The sequence below is a fragment of the Scleropages formosus genome, chromosome 4, assembly GCF_900964775.1.
Source record: "Scleropages formosus chromosome 4, fSclFor1.1, whole genome shotgun sequence".
NCBI lineage: Eukaryota > Metazoa > Chordata > Actinopteri > Osteoglossiformes > Osteoglossidae > Scleropages > Scleropages formosus.
The window spans coordinates 21,403,883-21,428,737 of NC_041809.1; the positions used below are offsets into that span (position 1 = coordinate 21,403,883).

Sequence of the window (24,855 nt, forward strand, 5' to 3'; positions counted from 1 at the left end):
TAGAAAATGACGTGCCGTCAGTTTCGGGAATCCCAGGCTCTCCCTACCTCGGCACGTGCAATTCTTCCAGCTGTGCTTATGCACGAGCGGAGGTTATAACGCGCTGCAGTTATTTGGTTTTCTTTAACAAATGCCAGAACTGCGATCAGGTTTACACCGCGGTAAAAAGGCCAGACAGCTTTTCTTACAATACAGAATTTCAGTTGCACAGTTATATTGCTGTAAAGAAACTTGCCATGTGATCCCTGTGGGGTCGGTGCGCTGTACCGCTGTACTGTACCTTTAGTTTTAATAAGTAGTGTTAAGGGCTTTGAACAGTAAACTTTCTTACTGCATTAATGAGGAGGGTGAGAAGTAGGTGATCGCACTGTAACAGAGTTCCACACTCTACGTGCTTTATTTAGGAATATTTTGAAAATCTCGGAAGTGCGTTGTGTTTGCTCCGCTCACACCGTGGTTTTGCGCAACACAACGTGAAAGCAGAACCAGGAGCGCGCGATTGCCCGTATACAGGCTGCGTCCGATCCTCCATCGCAGCCGGCCATCTTCGGCCCTCCGTGCATCTCCTTCCGGCTTTGGTTAAGACCCCCTCCTCTTACTCAATATCGGGCTCATTCCTTGTTTTTACTCCCAGCAGACAGGTGAAGAGAGCTGCAAAGGTGTGCAACTTGTACTGAAAGTGCGACGCCCCAGACAGCAGAAATGTGCCCCTTCCACTGGCGTCTGGTACCCCAGCTGCTGTCAGGTGGGCCGCTAACGCAGAGAACACTTATAAGGTAAGGTAAACCACGAAGATCTCCGTTTACCTTTTGCTAATAAAAATACTGCACTACAAATGGAGAGAATTACAGAGCTGATGGTAAGTGTAAAATGAGCTCTGTGACAGTGTAACAGTACAGTATACTATGGTCAGCTCAGGACACAGTTAGGCAGCAAAATCAGTCAGAAGAATCACATCTTATAAGTAACAAGTGAAGATTTAATGAAGGAATTAGTGAGTCTTTAGTCATTTCCCCAGTTCCTTTTTCGGTTCTTATGGCGACATCATCTAAGTATATCTGTCACCACGGGAGGAAATAAAACCAGCGCTGCTCGCTGGTCTTGACAGCTTATTGGTGTTTCATCAAGAAGATGTTTATCAGACATAGAAGATGTTTTATGTCAAAGATGTTTCACTGTTTATCACGCCTGGCACTCCACAGCACAGCTGCCTGTATACGTAGAAGACAGGCGTTTGGCAAAACTAAAAGGCTTAAAATGCTTTGGAATTGTTGATCAGTGCCCTCACTAAGGTCAAATGCAGCATCAAGTTGACTCTGATAACAGCTCATTTGTTCCAAGCGAAACACTGCAAATTTAGCAAAGGATGATTGCGAAGGTGGCAGTTACTGCGGTTATCGACACCCTCCCCGTTTCACTTCTGAGAGCAGTACTGCCGATATTTAATTGCTTTTTACAAACAGTAAATAGTTTGAGAGAGAGCCCTGACCCCTGAAATCTTCTAAACACGGCAATTAACAGCTGTGCTGCGCGGTACCGCAACGGGTGCTAATGCGGTAGGAGATGCGTGAACTGTTGACTACGGTCTCAAACGAAGGCTTTAATAAGAATAAGCAGATAAATCACTGACCTTTAAATTTTCCAGGGCCAGTACTGTATTTATGTTCAAACACCTGGAGGCGTGTACAAACAAAGGGTAGCATTCAAAGTGTGTTTCCAAGGTGAACTACTGTCAGGCAGCTTCCTTGGGCCTTTGTTCCTGAACAAGCCATGTGGAATTTATCACAGAGGCCCGCATGACGCTCTCCCAGCAACAATCCCCATAGGCGCTGCTGGGTCCCTGCAGGGCGTGTGTGTGCGTGTGTGTGTAAAGCGCCGCTCGATAACCCCTAGAAGAGGAGACGCTAATAGCCAGACAGTTGGATGGTCTTTCAGAAGGTCTGCTTTCCCTGTGGTCCTATTGTGGCCAAACAGAGTCCGGTGAGGACGCCTTAAGGATAATGGAAGCTCTCCAACAGCCAGGCTCCACAGGTCACCGTTCTCAACAAACACCCCACTGATGTTGTTTTGCTCTTCGACTGAAGCAGTTATTCCAGACAAGGTGAAGAAGAGCTAATGACCAATAGCATGCTATTAGCGCACTATAAAGACCCCAAAGGTTATTTGGGAGTGCAGCGACTACATCTGTTGCCGTGTTTAAGGCACACAAGAAGTCAGAACCATGCTGCGGTGCACAGACAGCTAGAGACAGTGAAAAGGGTCAAGCCCACAGTTATGGTAAGCCTGAACAACATCGACATCATTCAGTGTGTTACCATTCCCTACTGCAAATAGATAAATGCATAATTTAATGTCAAACACTTTTGTTTTTTAGATGAATGGGGACAGAAGTTCCACCTGGGAGAAAAAGCTGAAGAAGCATCCCAAGGGGCGGGCAGCGGGCGGATGGACACACACAGAGAGAGTCATGGATGGGAGGAGCTGGAGACAAGGTGTTGATTAACTGCAGATTAGCCAACTAATCAATCACTTAAACCAGGGGTTTTCAATTGTGGTCCTAGATAAAACTCTGTCTATATTGGTTCCAGCTGAATTCCTAAATTAATTATGTCTTGTTAGGCTGTCAGTTGAACTCTCACCATGATTTGACATTTGCTAATTCTTCAGAAGTCTATTTGTCCTGATAAAAATAAGATATTTCATTACCTTGGATGTCTGCCAGCTTAAATAATAAGTTAGTTAGAAAATTTCACTATAATCATTTAATTATCTAGACTGCTTGAGTTCATAAACCCTGAACAATTAAGATTAATCAATCATTCAATTACTTACTCTGCATAACTAATTAGTGTATTGCTCCTCAAAGGAAAAAATTATGGTAATAGGCTCTACTTTTAATCACACATACTGTACAAGTTTTAAAAAGCAATGTTTATCGTAACTGTTGCAACATCTGTGCTGTTAAGTTCTGATATAATTAAACCTCATTTATAATGAGGCTGGTTGAGAATATTAAGCACACACAAGGGGTTTGCAGAACTTAAAGCAATTTAAAAAAAAAAAAAATCTAAATTTCAGTGTAGAGATGGTTTTAACCTGCCTAATTTACTCCCTTTTCCAACAATTCTTTCCTGTCATTGCAATATACCATCCTCACAGGCACTATCCTCACATGACCTTATATTGTTCATAGAGATTTATTTAAAACCACACAGGAGAAATGAGGTGGGAAAAACAATTACAGCTGTTGTATTTTAATATTAAGTAATACCAGCTACCACATGTGTGGACCCAAGAAGTATGAATCAATACCACTAACATGGCACTAGTCCACTAATAGGTGGACATTTGATTTTGCTCACCCTGAAGGGACACAAGGACCAGCAGGGCAGTACAACAGGTATCACCAAGCAAAAAAAAATACCACTAATACACATTAGACAACCAAAAAAAAAAAAAATCTGCATTTTAATTCTTCAAAATCTTTTCATGAACCTGTAAATCAAGTACTGCAATGTCCTGTTAACAGTGTAGCTGAACTCTGTCCCTCTGCTCAGCAGTGCACTCAGAGCTCCCCTCATGCTGGACGCCTGTGGCAGACTGGTGGTCTCTGACCCCTGTCGACTTCCACTTGGCTCCTTTGGATGGTGCTCACGGCAGGTCCAATCGCGGCTTCTTCCCACCTTTCCCCTGACTACTCCACTTCCTCTTCTGTCTGCCCACCTGTCCTTCCTCCTCTCTGAACTGGTGTCTGTTAAAACAAGCCATCAACACCTTAGAAAACAGTAACTGCAGTAAAACCGAGGGAGCGGTATTTTTAACCACACGGAAGGGCTTGCAATGCTCCTCTATAGACAATGCAATGAGGTCTCCACCTTGACTGCCATCGCCGGCCACTGTTCCACACGCGGCCAAAGGATGGTAGCCAGTTGGCATCTGTCTGTGAAGTGTGGTCAAAGTTGGCCCCGACACGATGGGCCGGCAGCTTCCTCAGCTTCTCCTGTTCTTCTGCGGAGGGGAGATAACAGTCAGGCTCAGACAGCAGGGACAGGCCATGTGCAATGTCACACTGCCTCCAATGATCCACTGCTCTTCAAATAATCAGACAGAGGTGTTAGGAATTGGCAGCGAACTGGTCACTTGTGGCTTTAATTCAGTTTTATAAGAGGACTAAAGCATAAAATTGTACAATGTGAAAAGCAATTTGAGCAATGAGCATAATGGGCGCCACTAGTTTCACTCATAATTGCAACTTCACTGCTACTGGTTAAATCGAACTCATGAACCAGAAGGGATATAAATATCTACTTGGGTAAGCTGTGGATCAAAGTAAGCCATTTTTATTTTGTGGGATAGAGGAAAGGTGTTTACTGTGTTTGAGGAACTCCTGGTGAGATGGACCAATCTCCTGCTCTGTGTTTCCAGAGCTCCCTTCCAGGGGGTCATCCAGCAGCCAGGGAGGAATGGCACCTGTGGATGGTACAGGAAAGGGGGTTTGATCACTCAACCACACATCCTCAGTCTGAGAGACAGCAGCCCTCTGGTGAAACACACAACACGAACGTATAGGCTACTGTCGATAAAATCACAGAAGACAACTTACCTGTGTGAACATTTCCGCAACTGGAAGAATCCTGCGTGCCAGAAAACAGGTGAAAAACATGCTCAGCACAGATTATTTTTAATATTCACTTTGGAAAGTACCAGTGCATCGCGGTGTGACGTTTTTCACCTGGTATCCAATGAAAGTCAAGCTGCTCCCCTCGCTTGGCCACTGACTCTGTCCATCTGTACCCATCCAGCTAGACCCAGACTCCTGCACTGGCTCCGGAAGCCTGAAGTGAGGGCTGTGCCCGCAGTTGGGACCCAGTTCAAAATTTTGTCAATGACACTAAAAGGCACGTCATCCGAGCAGATAGCCGACAAACCAAAAAGCAGGCAAGTGAGTAGACACTGCGGTGTCAAGACAGCCACGCGCACAGCAATGCGATTCCATTCAAACGAACCCTCTAAATAGGGGTATGCTCAGCAAAAGGGGGAGATTTGGAAAGCAAACCCTACCCGTCTCCTCTGTCAGCAGACTCATGTGGGCCCCGTGCAGATTGCTCCAGCTCTGTCTGAAGCTAATTTTGATTCAGGAAATGTCAACAGAGACCATAAAAGCTTCCAAGCCTTAAGTAAAACTTGAACCATAAGCAGTGCACAGAAAAAAAAAATTCCCAGATCACATGTCAAACAGGCACAAATTAAAATGGATTTCAAAAAGAAGTCAACATGAATAAAAAAAAGGACAAAACTGATCACTGCGATGTGGATACAGTTCAGGGGCATCCTGGGTAAACCAACCTCTAAGAGGGACTGTAGAACTTCCTTTCGGTGCTGCTCTTGGGCTCTGATTATGGCAGCTTGCTGTAAGAGAACGGCTTCATTCACTGGAAACTCAACCACTTATCTGTGAAGTTGCTTTGCAATAGTTTGGTCTTTGCTTGTACCTGCTTAATGAGCTCATCCTCCTTTTCCTCAAAGGTCTCCAGAGCCCTAGCAACCTCTGTTTTGAACCTTAAAAAAAAAAAAAAAAAATATATTTGTACACTTTATAAATTGGTTTTCATGCTAGAATGTGTGTTTACTAAGCATAACCCAAAGTAGCAAGTACCTTTCAGCCTCCTCTGAAGTTATTAGAAACTTCTCCTTCAACTTGGGCTCCGCTTTATTCTCCCACCAGAATTTATTTGTGTTCTTCTTATGTTCCGGCCTAATACAGAGAAAACGGCAAGAAATTGCGAGAAATTTATTTCCACCAGAACATTCCCTGTTAAACTATTAAACTGAAAATAAAGAATTGCTTGAAAATAATGGTTCAGCTTATTCGCATAGAAAGTTAAGAGCTTTGAAAATAGGCCACCAGCCAACTAGTATAGTACCATGTACACACTATGGGATGTACTTCCAAAGACAGTATCTCGTCATCGGTGACCCCATCGCAGTATGAAACACTTCATCACATCATTAGACCAACAGAACAATACACATTATCTCTGTTTTGAGTCAGATACAAAAAACAAACGACTTTGTTTTAGAATTGTTTATTACTATCAGCAGTGTTTTGCAGAAAGTCCGGTATCAGCACACAACTTCTACACAACAGGGCTGTGTGCGTTTTGTTGGTCATCTCCTACAATTACTGCATTTACTCTTTGTTTTTGTGTGGGTGTGCACGAACTGCATTACTCCAACCACAAAACCAGCGTTGCTGCAAAGCTTTGCCACAGCACTACACACGCTGCTCACAGTAGGCACCTGCTTATCCTAAAGCGTAGGGCACTGGATTGGGCAGAGTACTCTCTGTACACGACACCAATACCTCGCAGGCTTGCCACCCACTGAGGACAATTTAGAGCCTCTCATTTACCGGAAACACATGCTTCTGGTCTGTGGGAAGAAACCAGAACACCCAGAGGAAACCCAATTTAATGAGGGTAGCATAATGGTTACAACCCCTGCCTTTGAACCTGAAAGCTGTTGGTTCAGATCTAACCTACAGCTGTAATACCCTTGAGCAAGGTACTTGCCCAAAATTGCTCCAGTAAAATTACCCAGCTGTATAAATGGGTAAATAATTGTGGGTAGTTTCATGTTGCAAGTCATTTAGGAGAAAAGTGTGAACAAAGTAAATAAATGTAACCATTTACATGACTCCACAATCCAAACACCTCACAGACTGAGTGGGTAGTGAACTTGTGTCCAATCGCTCAGTCCAGGCACTAACACTACCCACTGCGCCACCATGCAGCCCTAAGGCCTAGGTTGTTTTCATGTGGATAAAACAATAAAAACAATTAGTACAGAAAATGTAGCGTGTCTCACGATGCACACATTCTCTGAACTCTATTTTAAAGGAAAAATCATCTAAGCTGTTGAATTTGGGACTACATTTGGTGTAAAGCCTTTATGATCTGGGGTCACAAACAGGACTAGAGACACCGTACCAGGAGGGCTTGGCGGTCAGGTCAGGTCAGATCACTTTTCACTATGCTGGTCCCATACAGCCCCTGACAGGCTGGCGCACATTTGCCACACTCGCTCCATATGAGCGAAGAGGTATTATTTCTAACGCTTCTACGTCATACAGTAGGGAGCCCCGAGTCACGCGCTGCTGCTGCGGCGGCGGCGGCTCTGCTCACGTGGCCATGTGCTCGAGCAGCCCGCCGAAGAGCACGGCGACGTCGCCATTGGAAACGTGCTTGGGCACCTCGCGCGCGCAGCAGTAACACCAGAAGCTGGTCTCGTGCTCGGCGCTGCGGAATTTTTCCACGCGCGGGTTCTTCACAGTCCGGCGCGCTTCTTTCACCTGCGAGCCAATGCAAGGAGCGCGCTTAGAGACAACACACACACACAAAATCATATTTAGACGTCGTTATTGAGTTTATTTTAAAAGGTTTTGGAGTACTAGTAACTAGTACAAGAAAAACCGTGAGCCCTGCCCTGACGAACTAAACCAAAGTTTAATATACCTTCTCCAAGAATTTCACGAGGACCACTTTGAGCTTGGCTTGGTGACTCTTTCCGTAACGGTGTCCCTTCCCCGCGAAGCTCGTCTGCCGGCACACGGCGCAGTAAAACGCATCCATTGTTGTTATACTTATTATGATTTATGGCAGGCAGACCGCCGTCTGCCTCAACGGAGGGCGCGCATCGCACGAGCCCCACCGCTCCTTTAGGCTTACGTGGCTGTAGTATTTGCGCAGTCGTCGCATTAAATGGTGCAGGAAAAAAAGTTTTTCAAAATGTAAGCAAATATCCAAGAATCTTCACAAACACTGTTTACACGCCTACATCATTGCGACAAATGCGTTGCTTCCTTACTGTGGGTTCTTACTTCCTGTACGTTTCATAGAAGCTCTTTTGAAGCAGCGCCCTCTGGTGTCGTGGAGAACTTGCTGCACTACTTGTGTTCAGGGCTAGCGTTGCTGTAGCGGGAACTGAGGGCCCCCAGCATGTGTTTTTATACCAGTTTAAATGAAGTATGGGTTTTGAGTTTAAATTATACATAGTATGATCAAAAAAACGGATCTTTAACGGCACGGGGCATGCTTTAAGCTCAAAAATTGGCTTCATGTAGCCAAAATTTAACATCTTGTGTTGTCGATGAGTGGGGCGCGGTGATGCAGTGGGTTGGACGGGGTCCTGCTCTTCAGTGGGTCTGGGGTTCGAGTCCCACTTGGGGTGCCTTGTGATGGACTGGCGTCCCATCCTGGGTGTGTCCCCTCCCTCTCCGGCCTTACGCCCTCTGTTGCTGGGTAGGCTCCGGTTCCCCGTGACCCCGTATGGGATGAGCGGTTCTGAAAATGTGTGTGTGTGTGTGTGTTGTCAATGTCCATCAAATCCACTGGCATGGACCTCTATGTGTGGGGCTGTGATCCAGCCAATGTTTTCAGTTTGTTGCTGCTCGCCACATGGGCATCCAGGGCTGCCTGCTAGTCCCGCTTTGTACACGTGTGCCCCGAATCGGCCGTGCCGGGGGGCGTAATCGATTTCAGCGCTCCTCGTCCTAACAGTGGCTTGCGTTTAAATAATTTAAGACATTATTGCTGAAGCCAAATAATCCCTTTATTTACAGTGAATGAAGGACATAATGAATTTAGTCAATACATTTTTTCCTCAACTAAGCCATAGTTATGAAGGGGAGAAGGAAAAAAAAAAAAAGTGCTCAATCTATTTTGACATTTTCACATCCTTCAAAATGTCAGGTTTAACTGGGTAAAAGTAAACCTTTTCTCGTGCAAGAATCACAGATTAAACAAAGTTTGGATCAGATCTGAGAAGAGAGGGGGGAAAAGGACAGATTATATTATGCAGTCAAATTCCTACACATTGGGCAATAGCGCAAGAGTAAAAGCAACTGCTCTCTTGCCTGATGTCGCACACACTTACCAGGATTGTTCATACTCCGCCTGAGGACTCTAAAGGACTCCCCACTCAGAGTGTGGATCTCGTCACTCAGCCGGCGTCGCCCATCGAGAGTGAGGTGCCACAGGCAGGACTTCCGCTTGCCCTCGCTGGACACCTGCTGGGGAGTCTTTTTGAAGCTGTTGCTGAAGCACAGGTTGTGCCGAATAGTGTTTTTCCAGCCATCGGGAGCGGTCTGGAAGAACGGGAAGTGCTCTCTGGAAAAATTTCAGAGGGAGTGGGAGGAGAGAGAGAGGAAAAAAAAAAATAATAATTTGCCAAAACTGCTACAGCCTTACTACAGTCAATCGATGCAAAAAAAAGTGTCCACATGGTGCCAACGGCTGCAGTCTGCCGCCTACCTTGTGAAGTTGTAGATCTGCTGCACGTTGAGGCTCCCGCAGTGGCTGCTGTTGAGCGCCATGGCGATGAGGATACAGTAGTTGACAGGCGGCCGCGGCCACTCCCCGTTCTTCAGGTAGTTGCTCTCCTGCAGGACCCTCTGCAGCCGCTTGCTTTGGGCCATGCCCAGCTTTCGGATCTTCTCTTTGGGTAGCTTCACCCTCCGGCTCCACTTCACTTTACAGCACACCCGGACATCCAGCGGGGATGCGTTGTCCTCATCTGTGCCCTGTTAAATGACAGCAACGCAGTCAACAGATGCAAAACGCCCACATTAAAAGGTGCCACTTAAAATGGCGAGGAGCACGCAACTCAAGCGGCTCCTACGCACCAAGTACTCGCTGGAGGAGGAAGCCTCGTGGAGGGACGCGTCCCGGGAAGTCTCCTCAACCGGCGAGGGAGGATGGACGTGCGGGATGAGGCTCGGCGAGAACGCGGCGCTCGAAACGCCTGGAGGGCCCTTGCGCGTCGGCCCCGTCGACGGCCGAGCCCAGGCCGCCTGTTCGGGGTACTCGATGGGACACGCCACGGTGGGGTTCACCATCAACCACAAACTGGGCTCGACCTGTGACTCTGCAGAAGGACATCTCTTTCAGCAGCTTGTTAACCCTGGAGTCGCTGAGGCACCACGTGTCTCTTTAGGGTTAAATGGGCGTAACCACTCGAATCAAGTTTGTGAAGCGTTACACCACCTTAAGTTATATATAAGGCGAGCCGTTTTAATTTGACGCGAGCCCGCCAACTAGTCATTCCATGCCCTCGCGCCGCACCCAGCACACCTGGGCATTCGCGAGGCTCCCCTCGCGCGTCTCGCTCCTCCTCTTCCCGCCTCGAGAGCTCGGCGCCGTTGCAGCGCGCGGCACCCTGCTGCTCGCTCCGCTTCCCATCTGCTTGAAGGGCGACAAGCGCGAGACCGGCGGCGTTAGGGCTCCTTTAGGCGCGCGCGAGAAGCTGCGCGAGGGCGTCGTGCGCGTGCCAACCGTACCCTGGTAAAACTGATCGGTGGTCGTGGTTAACTTGACCTCCTCGCTCATGTCCCAGTCGTCGAGGCACGTTTTTAAGTGGAGCGCAAGGAAACTGCTGCGGTTTTCTATGTGGAGGAACATTGTTGTGCCAGCCTGGCTGGGATACCGACGCGACATCGAGTCCCCCCGGTCTCTCAGTTTAATAGGCCGGCCAGGTGTGAGCAGTTGAGGCGCTCAGCTCGCTAATTGACACGAAGCCGCCGAATGAGCCGTGGTTTGGAAAGGGTCGCTGAAATGGGGCGAAGTCGGACTCTGATGTGTGACGGTAAAAGTAGCTGGAGCAGAGCGGCTCCTGAGGACGTAAATATTTCGTAACGCGAGTGAACACGAACATAGACTGCCGTGTCTGTGAGCAAAACGGAGCGGGTTTGAATTGAAACCTCGCACCATCCGTCCCCTGACCCCCCCTTCCGACTTCTTCTTTTTTTCATTAGGAAAAAAAAGACAAGGTGCGAAAACAGAGCTGACAAAACAACAGCTTTAGTTTATTAATAATTTCAATCAAGATCATATCAAGAGAAGCACACTTGAGAAGACTGGAAAGTGAGGGGCGGTTAAGGTGCTCCATAAGATGCAGGCAGGCCACCCTTGTGCATTCTGTCGTCTTACTTTTTACTACGATTATTTCCATAATATGCTTAAGTGTATGGACTTAAAGTGGCTCACTAAGTACAAATGTATTAAATATGTCCACAAGTTTATTTGCAAGAGTACGGTGGATGCATATCTGCAGTAAACTTAGTAAGAAGGTATTGTTTTCATCCTAAATTAAGCCAAATTTAGACACCAAACTGGTTTTTGGTAAGGGTACCAATTGAAATGTAATGTCTTTCTGAAATGTAAACTAGCTTTCCAGGAAATCCCCTGGAATATTTGGTGGTTCTTTGCAAACCAAATGTAGAGTGGACTTCAATATACCCTAAAATACCCAGGTGCCCCCGAAATGCGTTGACCTAATCCGTTGGGTTACACCGGAGAAAGAAGTGCGCTTAGACTAAACAATGAAGTTGCGGTGTTATTTCACAAAAAAAACGTTGCGCGTTTCAGCCTCTGCAGTGGGAGAGGTAGAGGGTGACCGAGAGGCCGACGATTAGCAGAAACATGGCTACTGCCAGGAGGACAGTGATGACCACCATGGCCCCGCTGCGCGCCGGCAGTCCGTCATCGATAGACTCATACGGGGCAGCTGCAAGGTAGGAAAAACAGACAAGATGCTGGGGTACACACAGACAGAACAAGGACCAAAGACATTAAACCTCACCAATCTAGAATCGTTTCCCGTTCAAAAGAATTATACTGGATCCTTTTTAAATGGGAAAAGATACTTTACGATATTAACAGGAAGGAGTAAAAATTGTATGCTATCTGCTTTGTACGTGATCCAGCCACCAGCTGAAACGCTGATATGTTTGTGTTTGGGGACACAGAGGCTGACTGAGTACAGGTTGAAATCGGGTGATTTGAACACACCTTAAACACTGGATTCCAGCTGTATTGTCTGCCTACAGTTACTACAGTGACTGACTGTACAGTGGAAGCGCTGAAGATCTCACACACACAGGGATATGGAAGGAGACCATGAAACCAAGTAGCTACTGAACCCCAAAGTACCTGATATCGTCGAGATGTCTAAAACATTGCTTGTCTCCTGTCCCACTGTGTACTGGAACCTAGTGAGCAGAAAAACAATGTTCCTATTTAGGGAGGACGAAAGAGGGACGCAAAATGCCCACTTTACATTCAAGACCAATTTGTACCTTTGAACGCTCAGATGAAATGTAAAAGAAAACTTTGATGGCTTGCAAATGATATATTCCCAATTCAGCTGCAGGTTTTCTGCTCCAGTGGGGCATTTAGCAGTGTTGCTGGCAGGAATCCAGTCTAAAGAGGGTAATTTCCTCGAAAGGAGGGCACCATATAGGGTACCTATTCAGAAGGTGTCTGTTTTTATTTATGTTGTAAATCAACTGGATCTGTTGAATGCCTGTATTGGTGACAATGACTGCACTGTAATGATCCATGCATACTTGCCACGAGCACAGATTACACACAGACAGACACATTTTTGTTGTAACACCTACACCTTTTATGTACAGTGCCCTTTCAGAGACACAGTACTCCAGTTGGTCACCTGCCGTCAATGTCAACATGCTGACCTGTAGTGGGTTCCATTTGTGAGGCCAGTGACTTGGAACCCGAGGATTCTGCTTGAGCTGAACTGACTTGTGCTGTCAGCAACCGAAATGACATCTCTTCGGGTTATACATGCTGGGACCGTGAATATGTTGGTCGAAGTTGCTGTAGAGTGGGGATTAAACAGTTTTGTGAGTATTTCATGACAAAAAACAGCAGTATGCATCCAATGGCAGGTAAATTGTATTTTATGTGATTACTCAGTAACTTAAATCATATTTATCTTTTTTGGCCAAGGTACATTTTAAGTCATTTAACAAACAAGCTTAACATGAGGCAAATCTAGTACAAACTAAATGCTAAAGTAGTTTGTGATTTTTCTTTTTAAAATGTTCATCATTTTAAATTCTGCATAAATGTGTACTTTCCCACTTACTGTTCACATTAGTGGCCATATTCTCGTACTGGAGAGTCACACCATTTCCACTTAACCTGCACGGTGGCAAGCTGAGAAGGACTGAGTCTGAGAAGCTGCTAGTGACAACCCCATCAGAACTGCTGAGTGCACTCAGCTGGAAATCTACGATAAAGTTAAGTTTAGATTATTCACCCTTGCTTTTGCTAAAGTATTATGGACAATCAACACAATCTGTCCTTGAAACGACCTTTAAGGCTGTAATTTGAAATATGTTTGACTTAGAACTTTTTTGTAACATCCAAGCCTCAAGATTTCTTACTAGAACAAGTAAAAATCTTTACATGTAAAATTATTTGATAGTGTGCTCTGTAAAAAGAAATCTGGTGTATGCTAATTGAGAGTATTTACTTATGAGAAATGTAAATAGTAAAATACACACACACACACACACACACACATTTTCAGAACCGCTTGTCCCTCACGGGGTCACGGGAAACCGGAGCCTACCCGGCAACACAGGGCGTAAGGCCAGTCCGTCGCAAGGCACCCCAAGCGGGACTCGAACCCCAGACCCACCGGAGAGCAGGACTGCGGTCCAACCCACTGCGCCACCGCACCCCCTAATAGTAAAATAACCTTATATAAAGTTTGAAAGAATAAAATTTAAGGCAAAACATGAGAGCCCTAAGGGGTGAAAGAGAAAAGTAACTCACCTGCATGAGCCAAGGTGAAGGTGACAGTCAGGATCAAATGGGTTCTAATTTTGAGGGCCTCCATTGTTTGAGATGAAAAGTGTCTTTCGAAGGAGCTACGTGGGAACTGTGTAGCCTACACTTTGCAGGTTGTGAGCTGAGAGTGTGGCAGAGGACACCAGAGGACATACCCACAGCCCCAGTCAACTTGGCAAATGAGAGCAGAGCAACAAACTGGTCTGACCAGATGCTGTTTTGTACGTTGAATCCTTACGTTCCCCTCCACCATCAGAGAGGTGTGGCCCGTGCAGTGACGCTGAGGACTTCTGAACACTTCTGTGACACTCCTGCACACTTTCATGTCTCTTTTGCAGCTGTGTTACATTCTCAGCATTAGCCTTCGAGGACTCATTTGCTCCAGTGGCCAGAACCTGGTGTTAAACTGTGAGCAAATGTGTTGACTGCGTTAGAGTGCTTTCAGTGATTTTCTGCCTCACAGGGACCTGCGGTGAAACTGACAGTACATGTCACGTCATGCTGCGCCCTCGTTGCATTTTCCAGGGAGCGACTCACCCCAGGAAAAAACACAATTCTTGGATGGCCGTGGCCTCCCTGTACCCTCCCAGGTGACACATACCTCGCCCTCCTCTTTTGATTGCCTGGAATCCAGTTTTGTGTGTCCCAGACAATTACTGTACACCTGTTGCACTGCCCTACATGTGTTATTAGCCAGCAGGAGGCATCAAGGCTGTACCTCTGTGTACGTGTGTGACACATTGTCTGTGCGACTTGCTGTTACGGTCAGCTGTTCGAGGGGTTACCCGCATGAAATTAACCTTCTCGCTGCTTAATTTAAGTAAAGGAACAGAATTCAAGTAATTACAGTATGTGAGGCTGAAAAACATTCACTAATAGGTAAGCAAGGACTGGTAGCACTTTGCCCATTGAAATGTATTTTTGCATGTCAGTTATTATTACTTATTGTGCTGCTCACACTTGGTCCACAATCATTGTAGATGGAAGAGTCACTTACATTTATTCACTTAGCAGATGCTTTTCTCCAAAGCAGCTTCTAATGAACTCCATATAGGATCAGCCCACACACCTTAATCACCAAGGTGACTTACACTGCTAGATGCACTGCTTACACTGGGTCACTCATCCATACATAAGTGAAACACTCTCTCTATGTCACTCACACACTAGTAGGGGGAACCTGAACAACACGTCTTGGGACTGTGGAAGGAAACCCACGCAGACACCGGGAGAAGACGCAAACACCACACAGACTGAGCAGGGATCGAACCTATGATCCCATGTCCTCTCTCGCACCACCCAGGTGCTGTGAGACAGCAGCGCTACTCGCCGTGCCGCCTCACTTCAGCAGGAGCAGGTCCATTCATAACAGCACGCTCCGCTATTACCCAGCTGTCATTGACACATGGTACTGAAACAACGAGGTACCATCGAAATCTCAGGAAAACGGATAAACAAGAACAATGAATGAATGTGGCTTAGGACAAGATGTGTATTTTTACCAGTCCTCGCACAGAAGTTCGTCCTTTAAATAAACAGGATCATAAATATATAAGTGTAGCATTGGCCAATAAAGAATTATTAGGTTCAATTGCGCTTCTTCCTCAAGCATCCTCGCGGACACGCGACCATAGTGGGGGGCGAGGGCGCGGCCGAGGTGGGCGTGGCTTAACGAGGCCGTGGAGGCGGGGCTTCCGAAGCGGAAAGGGATGCACGCTGGGGCCGCCTACACGAGCGGAGGACGCAGGGCGCCGTTTATGTTTTATAACGCCGGTTAGCTCGGTACATTCCGTTATTTATTTCGCGTCTCTTCCCCTGTTCGCGCGAGCAGGATTTTGTTTTCTGTTTTTATATTTATTTGTTTCCCGGTTTTTTTTTTTTTTTTTTTTTCTTTTTCTCTTTGCTGTTGTTGCAGCAGGGAGCTGCAGCTCTGCTCCGTTTCCTCCTCCATTGCGAGCCGCCGCCGCCTCCTGCCCTTCGCTTCGGCCGCTGAGGAGCGTACGAGACCCGGAGGGACGGAGAGACGCTGGGGACAAGGGGGCCAGAGACCGGGGACCGAGGCGGAGCCACGCGCGGCTTTTCTAGGAAGGATCGGGACGGGGCTCCGCTGGTTTCCGGTGCTGCAGACCCGACCGGCGGTGTGCGATAACCCAGAGCTGTATCCCCCCCCCCCCCCATCCCGTATCTTCATCGTCAGCATCGTCATCATCACCATTACAGAGCGCCACGCTGGGGGGGCGGGTGTTTAATGGGACTTGATCGGGTCTAACAGCGCCCCCCCACAGCTCCCCGAGCCCCCCCGCAGGGCACTCCCGGCTTCAGCATGGCAGGAAACCTGAAGAAAGGCGGGGGACTCATCGGAATGATGAAGGACAGGTTCCAGCCTCACCACCACCACCTGCACGCGCACCACCAGCCTGGGGCCGTGGACAAGAAGACGGTGGAGAAGTGCTGGAAGCTCATGGACAAGGTGGGTGACCCCACACACACCCCATAGGTGGATCTGACAGACAGCTGCTGTACCTGTTGGTGTGTGTGCATGTGCACGTGTCCTTCCCCTGTTCAGCAGCTAGAGATGCGCACCTCATACACACTACTTCACTCACACACGCTGGACAGTGCGCAGTTCACTCTGTAGGGCTGTCTTCTTGCGATGCAAAGGTTGCTGGTTCAAATCCCGCTCCTGCTGCAGTGCCCTTGAGTAAGATGCAGATAATGAGCTGGTACCTTACAAATACCCTGTTGTTTGAAAGGGTAAGATCGCTGTGCAGCTGATCATTGAGCACTGTGACTGAGGCACTTTAGATGAGGGCCTCGCATGAGTTAATAGTAGCAATGCTTCTCAGGGCACCCGTTGGAAGCTGGACGCAGGTAGTGAGATGTGCTCTGTTTACACATCTGACACAGTGTACTACGACTACACATACATGTACCGGCCAGTGAATGCACAGTATCGAAATGACCAACTGTGTTTTCCACCAGCAACGAGCGCCTTTTGTAATGATCCGTAAACTTGACTCGTTCTCCCGATGATGGTCCGGTAGAAGGTGCTGTCAAAGCGGGCTGCTTGCTGGCTCTGCAGACCGTATGTAGTGATCCTGTACTTAACTAGGTGTGCATGGGGCTTTGTGAGGAAACACGGCACAGTTACGCACCTTGATGAGACCATCGTGAGCCATTTGTCCAGCTTTCTGCTGGAGAACACAACCTGACCTGGAGCATCAGGCATCACGCAACTTTAACTTTCACCTACTGTGTGTATTAGTTCGGAGTCGGTCACATCCGCCAAGTATGAAGCAGCAGAAGAGTAAGCGCCCAGGTGGGGAGGCAGTGTGTGTGGCACATGTGTGATGCTTATCCAAGCTGTTTAGAAGTGCTGCAATGAGCTGTCAGCGCTGCTTCCCAACACGTGTTGGGGAATTGTACCGTTGCCAGTTGGTGTGTACTCCCTGGGACCCTGCATGGGCACCCCCGCGGTTCAGAAACCTTCTTGGGACCCACAAAAGCAGTGTCCCCCCCCAAGCGCATGTCCGTGTGTCCTGCCGTGACACCTCCCCTAAGTGGATTGCCACACTGCAGCGGTGAAGCAACACATTGTTGCATAAATACACTTTTCATAATTTAGATGGCGATTTTGACACTCACTTTCTCATGCTCTGTAGATGACTTTTTAAACCTCTCCAGTTGGTAACGCTGTCTGAACTGCTACTATGTTTAAAACGGAGTGCAAGGGAATGAATAATGGCCATTGTGATAAAGAAAAAAAAGATGTGTGATCTCTGAACTCACTCAGCCCAGAGTGCTGCCCCTTTTTTTTTTTTTTTTTTCCCCCCCCTGCTTCACGAAACCTGTGGTCACCTGGCACTGACCGCCCATTTCCCGTTAAATTTTGCACACGCAAATGGCTCGGTGAGTGCGTAAGTCGGTCCGGGGGGTGACTTCCTTTCTGCTCGATGGTGGCTCTCTACACCCCCCACTTTCTTTTTGTGTTGTGTGTGTGTGTGTATTTATTTATTTTTTTTTTTATTTTTTTTTTTTTGTCTTTCTCAAATTCGGCAGTTGAAACTGAGGTCTCAGCTCGCCAACGCACCGCTTGCTCGCCACATCCGAGTCAAACATCCTCTGGCCTCCTTCGTCATTTCTGCAGGTTCAGCGGGTCTGGTGTGTACCCCCTGCGTCGACTAGGTCTGACCCTCGCTGTCGTGGTTCAGACCAGGCTGCTGTGTCCGGGAAGCTGGTCTTATTCTCCAGTTTCTGTTCCTCATGTGTCCCCTCTCCGGGCAGTGTGTGCCACGCCTGTTTGGCAGGCTGGATGAGTGAGCTAGTTTTCCAATAAAGGTGATCCCCAGTAGCCTCTGAGGGGGTAGGCATGGCGTGTCGCGCTAAATGTGGACATAGTGAACCATGAGAACAGCGTGGTTCGTTTAGGGCTTCTAGAGACACGTGGAGGAGGCTGACAGTTGAGCTGAGAAACAGTTGTTCCAGTTGTTTGGCTATGTTCACGGAGGCCAGAGGCCCGGATGCACAGTGCCTGGGTTTTCTCTCTCTCTCTCTGTGTGTGTGTGTGTGTGTGTGTGTGTGTGTGTGTGTGTGTGTGTGTGTGTGTGTGTGTGTGAGAGAGACACGATTCCAGGGTGAATGACAGGGCTCAGCTTCACTTTGCTTTGCCCACACTGCAAAAGTCTCTCTCGTGTCTTTCAGTGCCCTGATGACTTGACCAGGCACTTGGACATGGCTCATGGGTTCAGGGACACCCCAGAAAGCGATGCCAAGTAGCAGAAAGAATGTTGATGCAAGTGAAGAGCAGAGTATTTTAACTTTGCAGAGTGACGTACTGTATGTATTTTAAGCTTGCAAAGGTTTTTGGCGAAATCGCAGCCAGTCGCTGTGTGTGCTGCCATGACGGTGGACCTTTTGGAAGGTGGCTAAAGCACCCCCACACACCTTAGAAGAAGTGGAAGAGAAAGCATGGTTCTCTCTTTGCTTTTAGTGTAATTTATTTCTGAATTTAATAGCGTGTCTTCAGCCCGAGTACATTCACATTTACTCATTTTCTCCAAAGCAACTTAGTGTTCAGCTGTTTTCCATTATTTACCCATTAGTATGGTAAACTTTGAAAAAAACCATATTCACATGATATGTTACATAGCAAACAGCTGATCCATTGTACGCATTATTTTTGATTTTAAAATGTGACATTTGAAATGTTTCAAAGTTCGTCGTGTCGATCAAGAATAGGTCTTTGCTTTTAGGTCTATTGAAGTATGAGAACATATATGAACTTGATTATTTTTAATGTTTTGCATATTGACAGAATATTTATTAATGAGATTTCTGTTTTTCTACACATCTAACGTTTTCGGAAGCTGGTTGTGTACAGAAGTGGTTATTTACCCAGAACACTGTGGGAAGTTGTGTGACCTCCATCCTGCTGGTGGAGTTCGTTGCCTTCGCCGCCACCACACCTGCTGACCCTGCTTTTCAATTACAGTGCAGTTAACTCATTGCAAACCGAGAGGTCTGATTATAATGTTTAAATGATTATTTTTAATGTTTTTTCTCCCCACAGCATTCCTCAGTGCGGCTTTGTTGTACTTATTTATCTGGCCATGGTTCCATAAGGGTGGGAAGACCCCTTCACCAGAACTAAGTTTGTTTTGTGTGTGTGTGTGTGTGTGTGTGTGTGTGTGTGTGTGTGTGTGGAGCCTATGACCGCTCCATATTTAGAAGTTTACTGTTGAATGCAGCCATTTTTGATACGTTTCAACATAAATGAGAAACAGGAAGTGGAAGAGAGGCAATGCTGATGTACAGCAAGAATGTTCTTAAAGCAACAAACAAATAAGCTGTACAGATAAGTGCGAGGAAACTTTTTGGAGGCTGAGAGCGCCTTATTTAGGTATACTCCATTCAGATCATCTGAACCCAAGCTGATAAAAAGTAATGTTTCAGTTAAAAGTATTGTAACTCATTTAAACTAACATAAATCGGTCAGGGTGCCCTCTTACGGTTCAGTTTGTCAGGTTTTTCTGTGTATGGGCTCACAGACACATGCGTTTGCAAATATTGTACCCATTTTTTAAGTCAGATTCTTAGTGATGACATATTTCATTTACCTGTGTGTGTGAATTGTTAAACAGGTATAAAGATGGATCCTGATGTTCCCCAGCAGCTCACTTCCCTGGTCAGTGCTGCTAAGGCCTTGCAGCATTCCTCACCGGTGCCTCGTTGAGCTTTTCCTTTTCTCCAAAGCAACTTATAATGTTAATCTACCCACATTTATTTCCCATTTATACAGCTGGTAATTTTACTGGAGCCTGCGCAAGGGTATTACAGGCAGAGGGGGGATTTGAACCTGTGACCTTCGGGTCCAAAGGCAGCAGCTTGAACCACTCTGCTATCCACTGTGTGTAGGGAAAGTACCTGTCCTGTTAGACTGAGGTAAAACTGTTGTCGTTTTGTACAGCAACCATGATTACCTTAGCTGATCCCTTTCTCAAAAGCAACTTGCACTGTTTCGAGAGATTTACTGATGTGTATATAGTATAGTACTTTTTACTGGCACAGTATAGGGTAAGTACCGTATGCAAGGGTGTTACAGCATTAGGTGGGGTTTGACCATGTGACCTCAGAGTGTGGAGGCAGCCCAAACCACTACGCCATCTCCTGTTCTCAGTTTAAATAGACATGATTATACCAGACAGCTTTATTTTAAACTTTACAGCACGTAAGATGTATTTTTTAAATGTTGAGGCATGGTTAATGTTCAGGTAGGCGTGTCCCTCAGGGACGATGACCCGTCTTGGTCCACATGCTGCCAGCTGCGGTGTGACTAAGGCTTCCGCTCAAGCTAATCACAGAACCAAAGAGACATTCCTGCAGTGCGTCTCTCCGTCCGTACCACCGCCCACGGGTCAGACCCCCTTGGTTCTGGCTGTCCTTTCCAAGAAGTAAGTGTGTGTGTGTTGCTTTTCGTGGGACATCGCATTTCAGTGACTGGAAAGCTTGGTACACACATCAGAAGCTTTCAGAGGTTTCTGCAATGTAGTTGGCCAGTGATGGACACATTAAGAGAGGTGTTGTAATGGAGATTTGGACTTAACTGTTGCCAGGGCAACAGGTTGGCTCTATTGCTAGTGAATCCCAATTAAGTGAGTAATTAAGCTCAGATGGAATTAAAATTGGTGCACTGTCTGGACTGTGAGGGCTTAGTCAAGTAGTTGCCCTGGTATTTAATTTTTTCATTCACAGTTAAGGGGAATGGGTGGCACAATGGTGCAGTGGGTAGCACTGCTGTCGTACAGTCCCTGTGCTGTTTAGCTGTAGGTTTGAATCCGACTCAGTGTGTTGAGTTTCAGTGTCCTCCTCGTGTCTCCGTGGGTTTCCTCTGGGTGTTCTGGTTTCCTCCTATAGTCCAAAGACATGCAGTTCAGGTGAAGTTGTGATTCTAAGTTTCCTGACGATTGTTAATGGGTGATTATTGTGTGGGGTGGGTGGGGGTCTGATCTGTGATGGATTGGCATCCTATCTGGGTATACCCATTCCTCAGCCTTTCACCCAGTGACTCCAGGATAGGCTCTGGACCACTGAGACCCTGACCAGGACAAGCAGTTATGGAAAGCAGATAGGTGTGAGTGAGAATCAGAGGTTTTTGCTGTGATCTATCGCAGCTGAAACATCACTGAAAATGCAGCCTGTCGCCTACAGTCTGCCCACTGTCAGCGAGACACATCTGTAGTAAACATGGTTTTGCTGACAGGACTGGTTCTTGCAGCACATTATGTATTTAAGGACACCTAGTGACTGCTGACTCTGTCCAGCATTTCCTCTGTAATGCTCTTAGGTTTACCATCAACTCCTGGCACTTTTGGGTGCACACACACACACACACACACACACACACACACACACTCACTCACAAAAGTATGTGTAGCACTAGTTCTGCTGCACTTACTATGTCCCCTGTTGTGTAAAATGTGCTTTGTCAATCTCTCTCATGATCACCATGCAGTGTTTAAACATCCTTAGAAGAACATTTATAGCAATATCGGTTTCTCCTCTGTGGTCGATGTATTTGGTCATGCTCCTCGGTTCTTTGGATTCCGAGAATGCGCTCGGCATACAAAAGGAAATTCAAATAGATGGGTCATATTTTTAGAAGTATCTTTTATCACACAGTGTATGATGTGTGTGTTAGATACCTGCGAATGGGGAAGGTGCGTACTGTGCGTAGTTGTGCGGTGAGATGGTGCCGTGAGGACAGAGCGTGGTGTGTTCGGAGTGCGTGGGGCAGAGCTCGTTTTGATGGGAGGGCACCTCTAAAAGAAGGGATTAAGGGGAAGAAAACCACGCTTTGTGTGTTGATTCTCTCGGGAGCCCGAGACGAGTATGATTCACAGCCGTGCGGCCAGCCGTGACCGTTGGGCTCGGCTCACACACAATTTGCAGTATTGTACATGAGTGCAGTTGCCTCTTCTGCCCCCAGCATCCAATGTGCCAAGAGTGGCTTCTGCAGGCACTCCTGTGCTCCATATCAGGGCTGCTGTGATATCACCTTGGTGCTGGGCAGCCCATTGATTGCGTTCATGAGAGTTGTGCCACACAACACAAATGCAACAAACAGCAACATCGCGGTGTGTGTTAAAGTCCTCCTCTTGGCCCATTAGCACAGAACTTGTCCAGCTGTGTGTGGATCCGGGGCTGTGTTCCGCTGCCAACTGCACTTGCCCGTCCGTCTGGAGCCTGGAGTTGGAGTTTTAATAAAGGGCAGAAGTGGATAAACTGGACAGTGCTGACAACGTGAATGTTTGATGTCAGCTTTGGTGTGTCGCCGCCTTTTGTTTTGCATGTTGATTTGCCTGCTGTCTGTGGAAGATGAAGCGTGGAAATTTAGCCCACTCATACACTGAACATTTACTGGTGAGTGAGTGACAGTGCTGTTATGAAAGGAGTGTGTTGTTCCAGACGGTCTGCTGCATGTGGTTATCCATGGTGGGCGGAGTCAGTATCAATGCTGATGTCTTCGAGTCCAGAGTTAATGCTGTGTCACTGGTGTGTGTGTCTGTGTACAGGGGGCTTTTCATCACTGGTGCTTGTGCTCTGTATTCGCTGCACTACTATGACCCAGGGCTCATGTAGTAAAACCCCCATGCTTGCATTTGGCTTTGGGGTTCAAAAGGTGCTATGATTACCGTTTAGTGGGGGAATCCTTTGCAGTAACTCCTGCTATGAATGACTCCTACCCATTCTTCTTTTACATTTCTTCCCAGGTAGTACGACTTTGCCAGAATCCCAAGCTGGCATTGAAGAACAGCCCGCCCTACATCCTGGACCTGCTGCCGGACACTTACCAGCACCTGCGTACCATTCTGTCGCGATATGAAGGCAAAATGGAGACACTGGGCGACAACGAGTATTTCCGTGTCTTCATGGAGAACCTGACCAAGAAGACTAAGCAGACCATCAGCCTGTTCAAGGAGGGCAAGGAGCGCATGTACGAGGAGAACTCCCAGCCCAGGTAAGGGAGAGGATGGAGACTTCACCGCTGCCTTCGGCTCACCTTGGATTATGATGCCTATCATACCCAGGTTGGGGACCACTGGGAGGCAATGCAGGTCCACAGTCCCTTATCTACAATTCTGAAATCCAAAAAGCTGTGAACGCCCTCATTTTTTAAAACTTTTTTGTAAGTTTAGTGTCAAACCTATAAAAACAAAATCAGCAGTGGCAACACTGATGGTTCCATCTCCAAAATCCTCAAGCAACCACATGTAATGAACATTTTAGCTTAGTGTGAACCAGAATGTTTTACTGAACATTGTCCTTAGAAATAACATTTACTGGTATGTTCATGGTCTATATTTGTCCCACTGTTTATCAGTTTATTATTTACGTAAACTATAATATTATTTATAGTCTTTATTTATCTGACTCAGTGTGAATATTCATGTGTTTCGCTGCAGAAATATGAATGTGTTTGATTATGGGGTGCTGCCCTGGATACCGCTGTGGGTATTATGTAATGTACACTATATTCACTGTATTGCCTTTGTGAAATCTGAAAAATTCTGAAACCTTTCTGCCCCCAGGGGTTTCGGATAAGGCATTTGGACATATGCTGTGCGCTCATGTCCAGCAGTGGTGTCCAGGTGCGAGCTCCTGGCTGTATTGCCCCTCTACACTTGTTAAGTCCATTTGTTCCGCTTATGTCCTCTGTCTATTTTCCTTAAGAGGTTAGTGTTTATTTCTTTCTGCTCTTTGGTCCTCTAGGAGAGCACAGTGGAGAGCCCAGTGGCATACTTTACAGTGGGCCTCAGCACTGAGTAACACATTTACAGAAGTGCCAGTCTTTCTGTCACTTGTGAAACTTCCCTTTTTTCCAGGCTGCTGTAAATAAATGCACTGTGCCATGAGCACAGTGAATTTGTGTGGAGCCAGACTGTAAAGCTCAACTTGTGAGCAAACATCCGAGTGTCTCGAACACTGAAATGTTACGAGCTTAGGATTCCCATCAGCGCTGCAGGGTTAGAGCTCCTCGGGAGCGTGTTGATGTCACCACTAAGTGATGTGAGGAGAGAACAAAAGTTGGATTTGTGAAGTGGTCTGCAGCCCACGTGACAGTGAAAATTGGCTGTGTCGGAGCAGCCTCCCACCCCCACCTCAGCAAGGGCAGTACACCGACCCCAGCGCCGTCATGGAGCTGAAAGACTCCTGCGATTGTTGGTCTGCCCTCCCAGGAGTTGTCGTTGCCACGCGAATTCCCAGCTTTGCATGAGCCCCCAAAACCAGGACGATATCCGCTCTCCGCTACATTTGGCCCCCAGTGAGAAAGAAGGAACAGGCTGTCGAGGAACAATCTGCAGATTGTTGTCTGGGTCAAAGGATTGCAGTGTTCCTTGGTTCTGTTTGAGTTGGTGGGGGTGGGGGGGGTAGGATGGAGCCCATTAGGTCTTGGTCACGATAACATTTACAGTTAATTTGCAATTTTCATGTCACTTTTCTTATATGGAAATGGTTTCATAACAGCTTCCCTTACATAAATCAGTTGAGTCTCCTCTCTCGGCATGTTGAACAGTTTCTGTTGTGCTTTCAGAGGTGTGAGAAGGATGTTCAGCTACCAGATGTGTTAGTCTGCGCTCAAACTAGTCCTCAGAGAGACACTGGCCTTGCAGTGGTGCGTGTGCGCGTGTGCTCTTTTTTG

At 46.9% G+C, this 24,855-nt stretch overlaps 4 protein-coding genes across 6 annotated transcripts in view; 1 reads left to right on the forward strand and 3 right to left on the reverse strand.

Annotated features, from left to right (window-relative positions):
- Positions 1-3,206: 3,206 nt before the first annotated feature.
- Positions 3,207-7,640, reverse strand: cenatac (centrosomal AT-AC splicing factor). 2 transcript variants are annotated; one of them, XM_018755154.2, is made up of 11 exons: positions 7,515-7,640; positions 7,185-7,351; positions 5,657-5,755; positions 5,493-5,559; positions 5,347-5,409; positions 5,062-5,123; positions 4,733-4,847; positions 4,604-4,634; positions 4,372-4,470; positions 3,876-4,008; positions 3,207-3,751 (listed from the first exon to the last, which is right to left on the reverse strand). In XM_018755154.2, exons 1-11 carry the CDS (start codon positions 7,629-7,631, stop codon positions 3,652-3,654), a joined length of 1,053 nt encoding a protein of 350 aa, XP_018610670.1. In that variant the 5' UTR covers positions 7,632-7,640; the 3' UTR covers positions 3,207-3,651. The 2 variants fall into 2 exon arrangements, with proteins under 2 accessions (XP_018610670.1, XP_029107148.1); XM_029251315.1 differs by having other exon boundaries at positions 7,185-7,375.
- A 1,074-nt stretch (positions 7,641-8,714) lies between these two features.
- Positions 8,715-10,778, reverse strand: foxr1 (forkhead box R1). 2 transcript variants are annotated; one of them, XM_029251472.1, is made up of 5 exons: positions 10,337-10,778; positions 10,131-10,238; positions 9,683-9,924; positions 9,312-9,580; positions 8,715-9,167 (listed from the first exon to the last, which is right to left on the reverse strand). In XM_029251472.1, exons 1-5 carry the CDS (start codon positions 10,491-10,493, stop codon positions 8,852-8,854), a joined length of 1,092 nt encoding a protein of 363 aa, XP_029107305.1. In that variant the 5' UTR covers positions 10,494-10,778; the 3' UTR covers positions 8,715-8,851. The 2 variants fall into 2 exon arrangements, with proteins under 2 accessions (XP_029107305.1, XP_029107304.1); XM_029251471.1 differs by having other exon boundaries at positions 10,131-10,241.
- A 73-nt stretch (positions 10,779-10,851) lies between these two features.
- upk2 (uroplakin 2) lies at positions 10,852-13,840 on the reverse strand. Its single transcript, XM_018755315.2, has 5 exons — positions 13,641-13,840; positions 12,946-13,089; positions 12,533-12,674; positions 11,988-12,046; positions 10,852-11,562 (listed from the first exon to the last, which is right to left on the reverse strand). The coding sequence occupies exons 1-5, from the start codon at positions 13,702-13,704 to the stop codon at positions 11,420-11,422; spliced, it is 552 nt and encodes a 183-aa protein (XP_018610831.2). The 5' UTR covers positions 13,705-13,840; the 3' UTR covers positions 10,852-11,419.
- Positions 13,841-15,641: 1,801 nt separating this feature from the next.
- Positions 15,642-24,855, forward strand: part of cbl (Cbl proto-oncogene, E3 ubiquitin protein ligase) — a 29,058-nt gene continuing 19,844 nt past the window's right edge. The window contains exons 1-2 of the mRNA XM_018755310.2: positions 15,642-16,125; positions 22,925-23,172. Coding sequence (XP_018610826.2) covers positions 15,979-16,125; positions 22,925-23,172 — 395 coding nt within the window. The 5' untranslated portion in view covers positions 15,642-15,978. The remainder of the gene's footprint in view (positions 16,126-22,924; positions 23,173-24,855) is intronic.

What these genes read in the sequence shown, in the direction of transcription:
- foxr1 (XM_029251471.1), bottom strand. Translation starts at nt 10,493, where the DNA reads ATGTCGCGTCGGTATCCCAGCCAGGCTGGCACAACAATGTTCCTCCAC. An exon ending in CACCGATCAGTTTTACCAGG is followed by an intron (nt 10,242 to 10,336) that starts GTACGGTTGGCA and finishes TCGCCCTTCAAG; the next exon opens with CAGATGGGAAGCGGAGCGAG. An exon ending in CCTCCTCCAGCGAGTACTTG is followed by an intron (nt 9,581 to 9,682) that starts GTGCGTAGGAGC and finishes GTCATTTAACAG; the next exon opens with GGCACAGATGAGGACAACGC.
- cenatac (XM_029251315.1), bottom strand. Translation starts at nt 7,631, where the DNA reads ATGGATGCGTTTTACTGCGCCGTGTGCCGGCAGACGAGCTTCGCGGGG. An exon ending in TTGCGGAAATGTTCACACAG is followed by an intron (nt 4,471 to 4,603) that starts GTAAGTTGTCTT and finishes TACCATCCACAG; the next exon opens with GTGCCATTCCTCCCTGGCTG. An exon ending in GGCCGGCGATGGCAGTCAAG is followed by an intron (nt 3,752 to 3,875) that starts GTGGAGACCTCA and finishes TTGTTTTAACAG; the next exon opens with ACACCAGTTCAGAGAGGAGG.
- upk2 (XM_018755315.2), bottom strand. Translation starts at nt 13,704, where the DNA reads ATGGAGGCCCTCAAAATTAGAACCCATTTGATCCTGACTGTCACCTTC. An exon ending in TATGGCCACTAATGTGAACA is followed by an intron (nt 12,675 to 12,945) that starts GTAAGTGGGAAA and finishes CCCACTCTACAG; the next exon opens with CAACTTCGACCAACATATTC. An exon ending in AGACATCTCGACGATATCAG is followed by an intron (nt 11,563 to 11,987) that starts GTACTTTGGGGT and finishes CCTACCTTGCAG; the next exon opens with CTGCCCCGTATGAGTCTATC.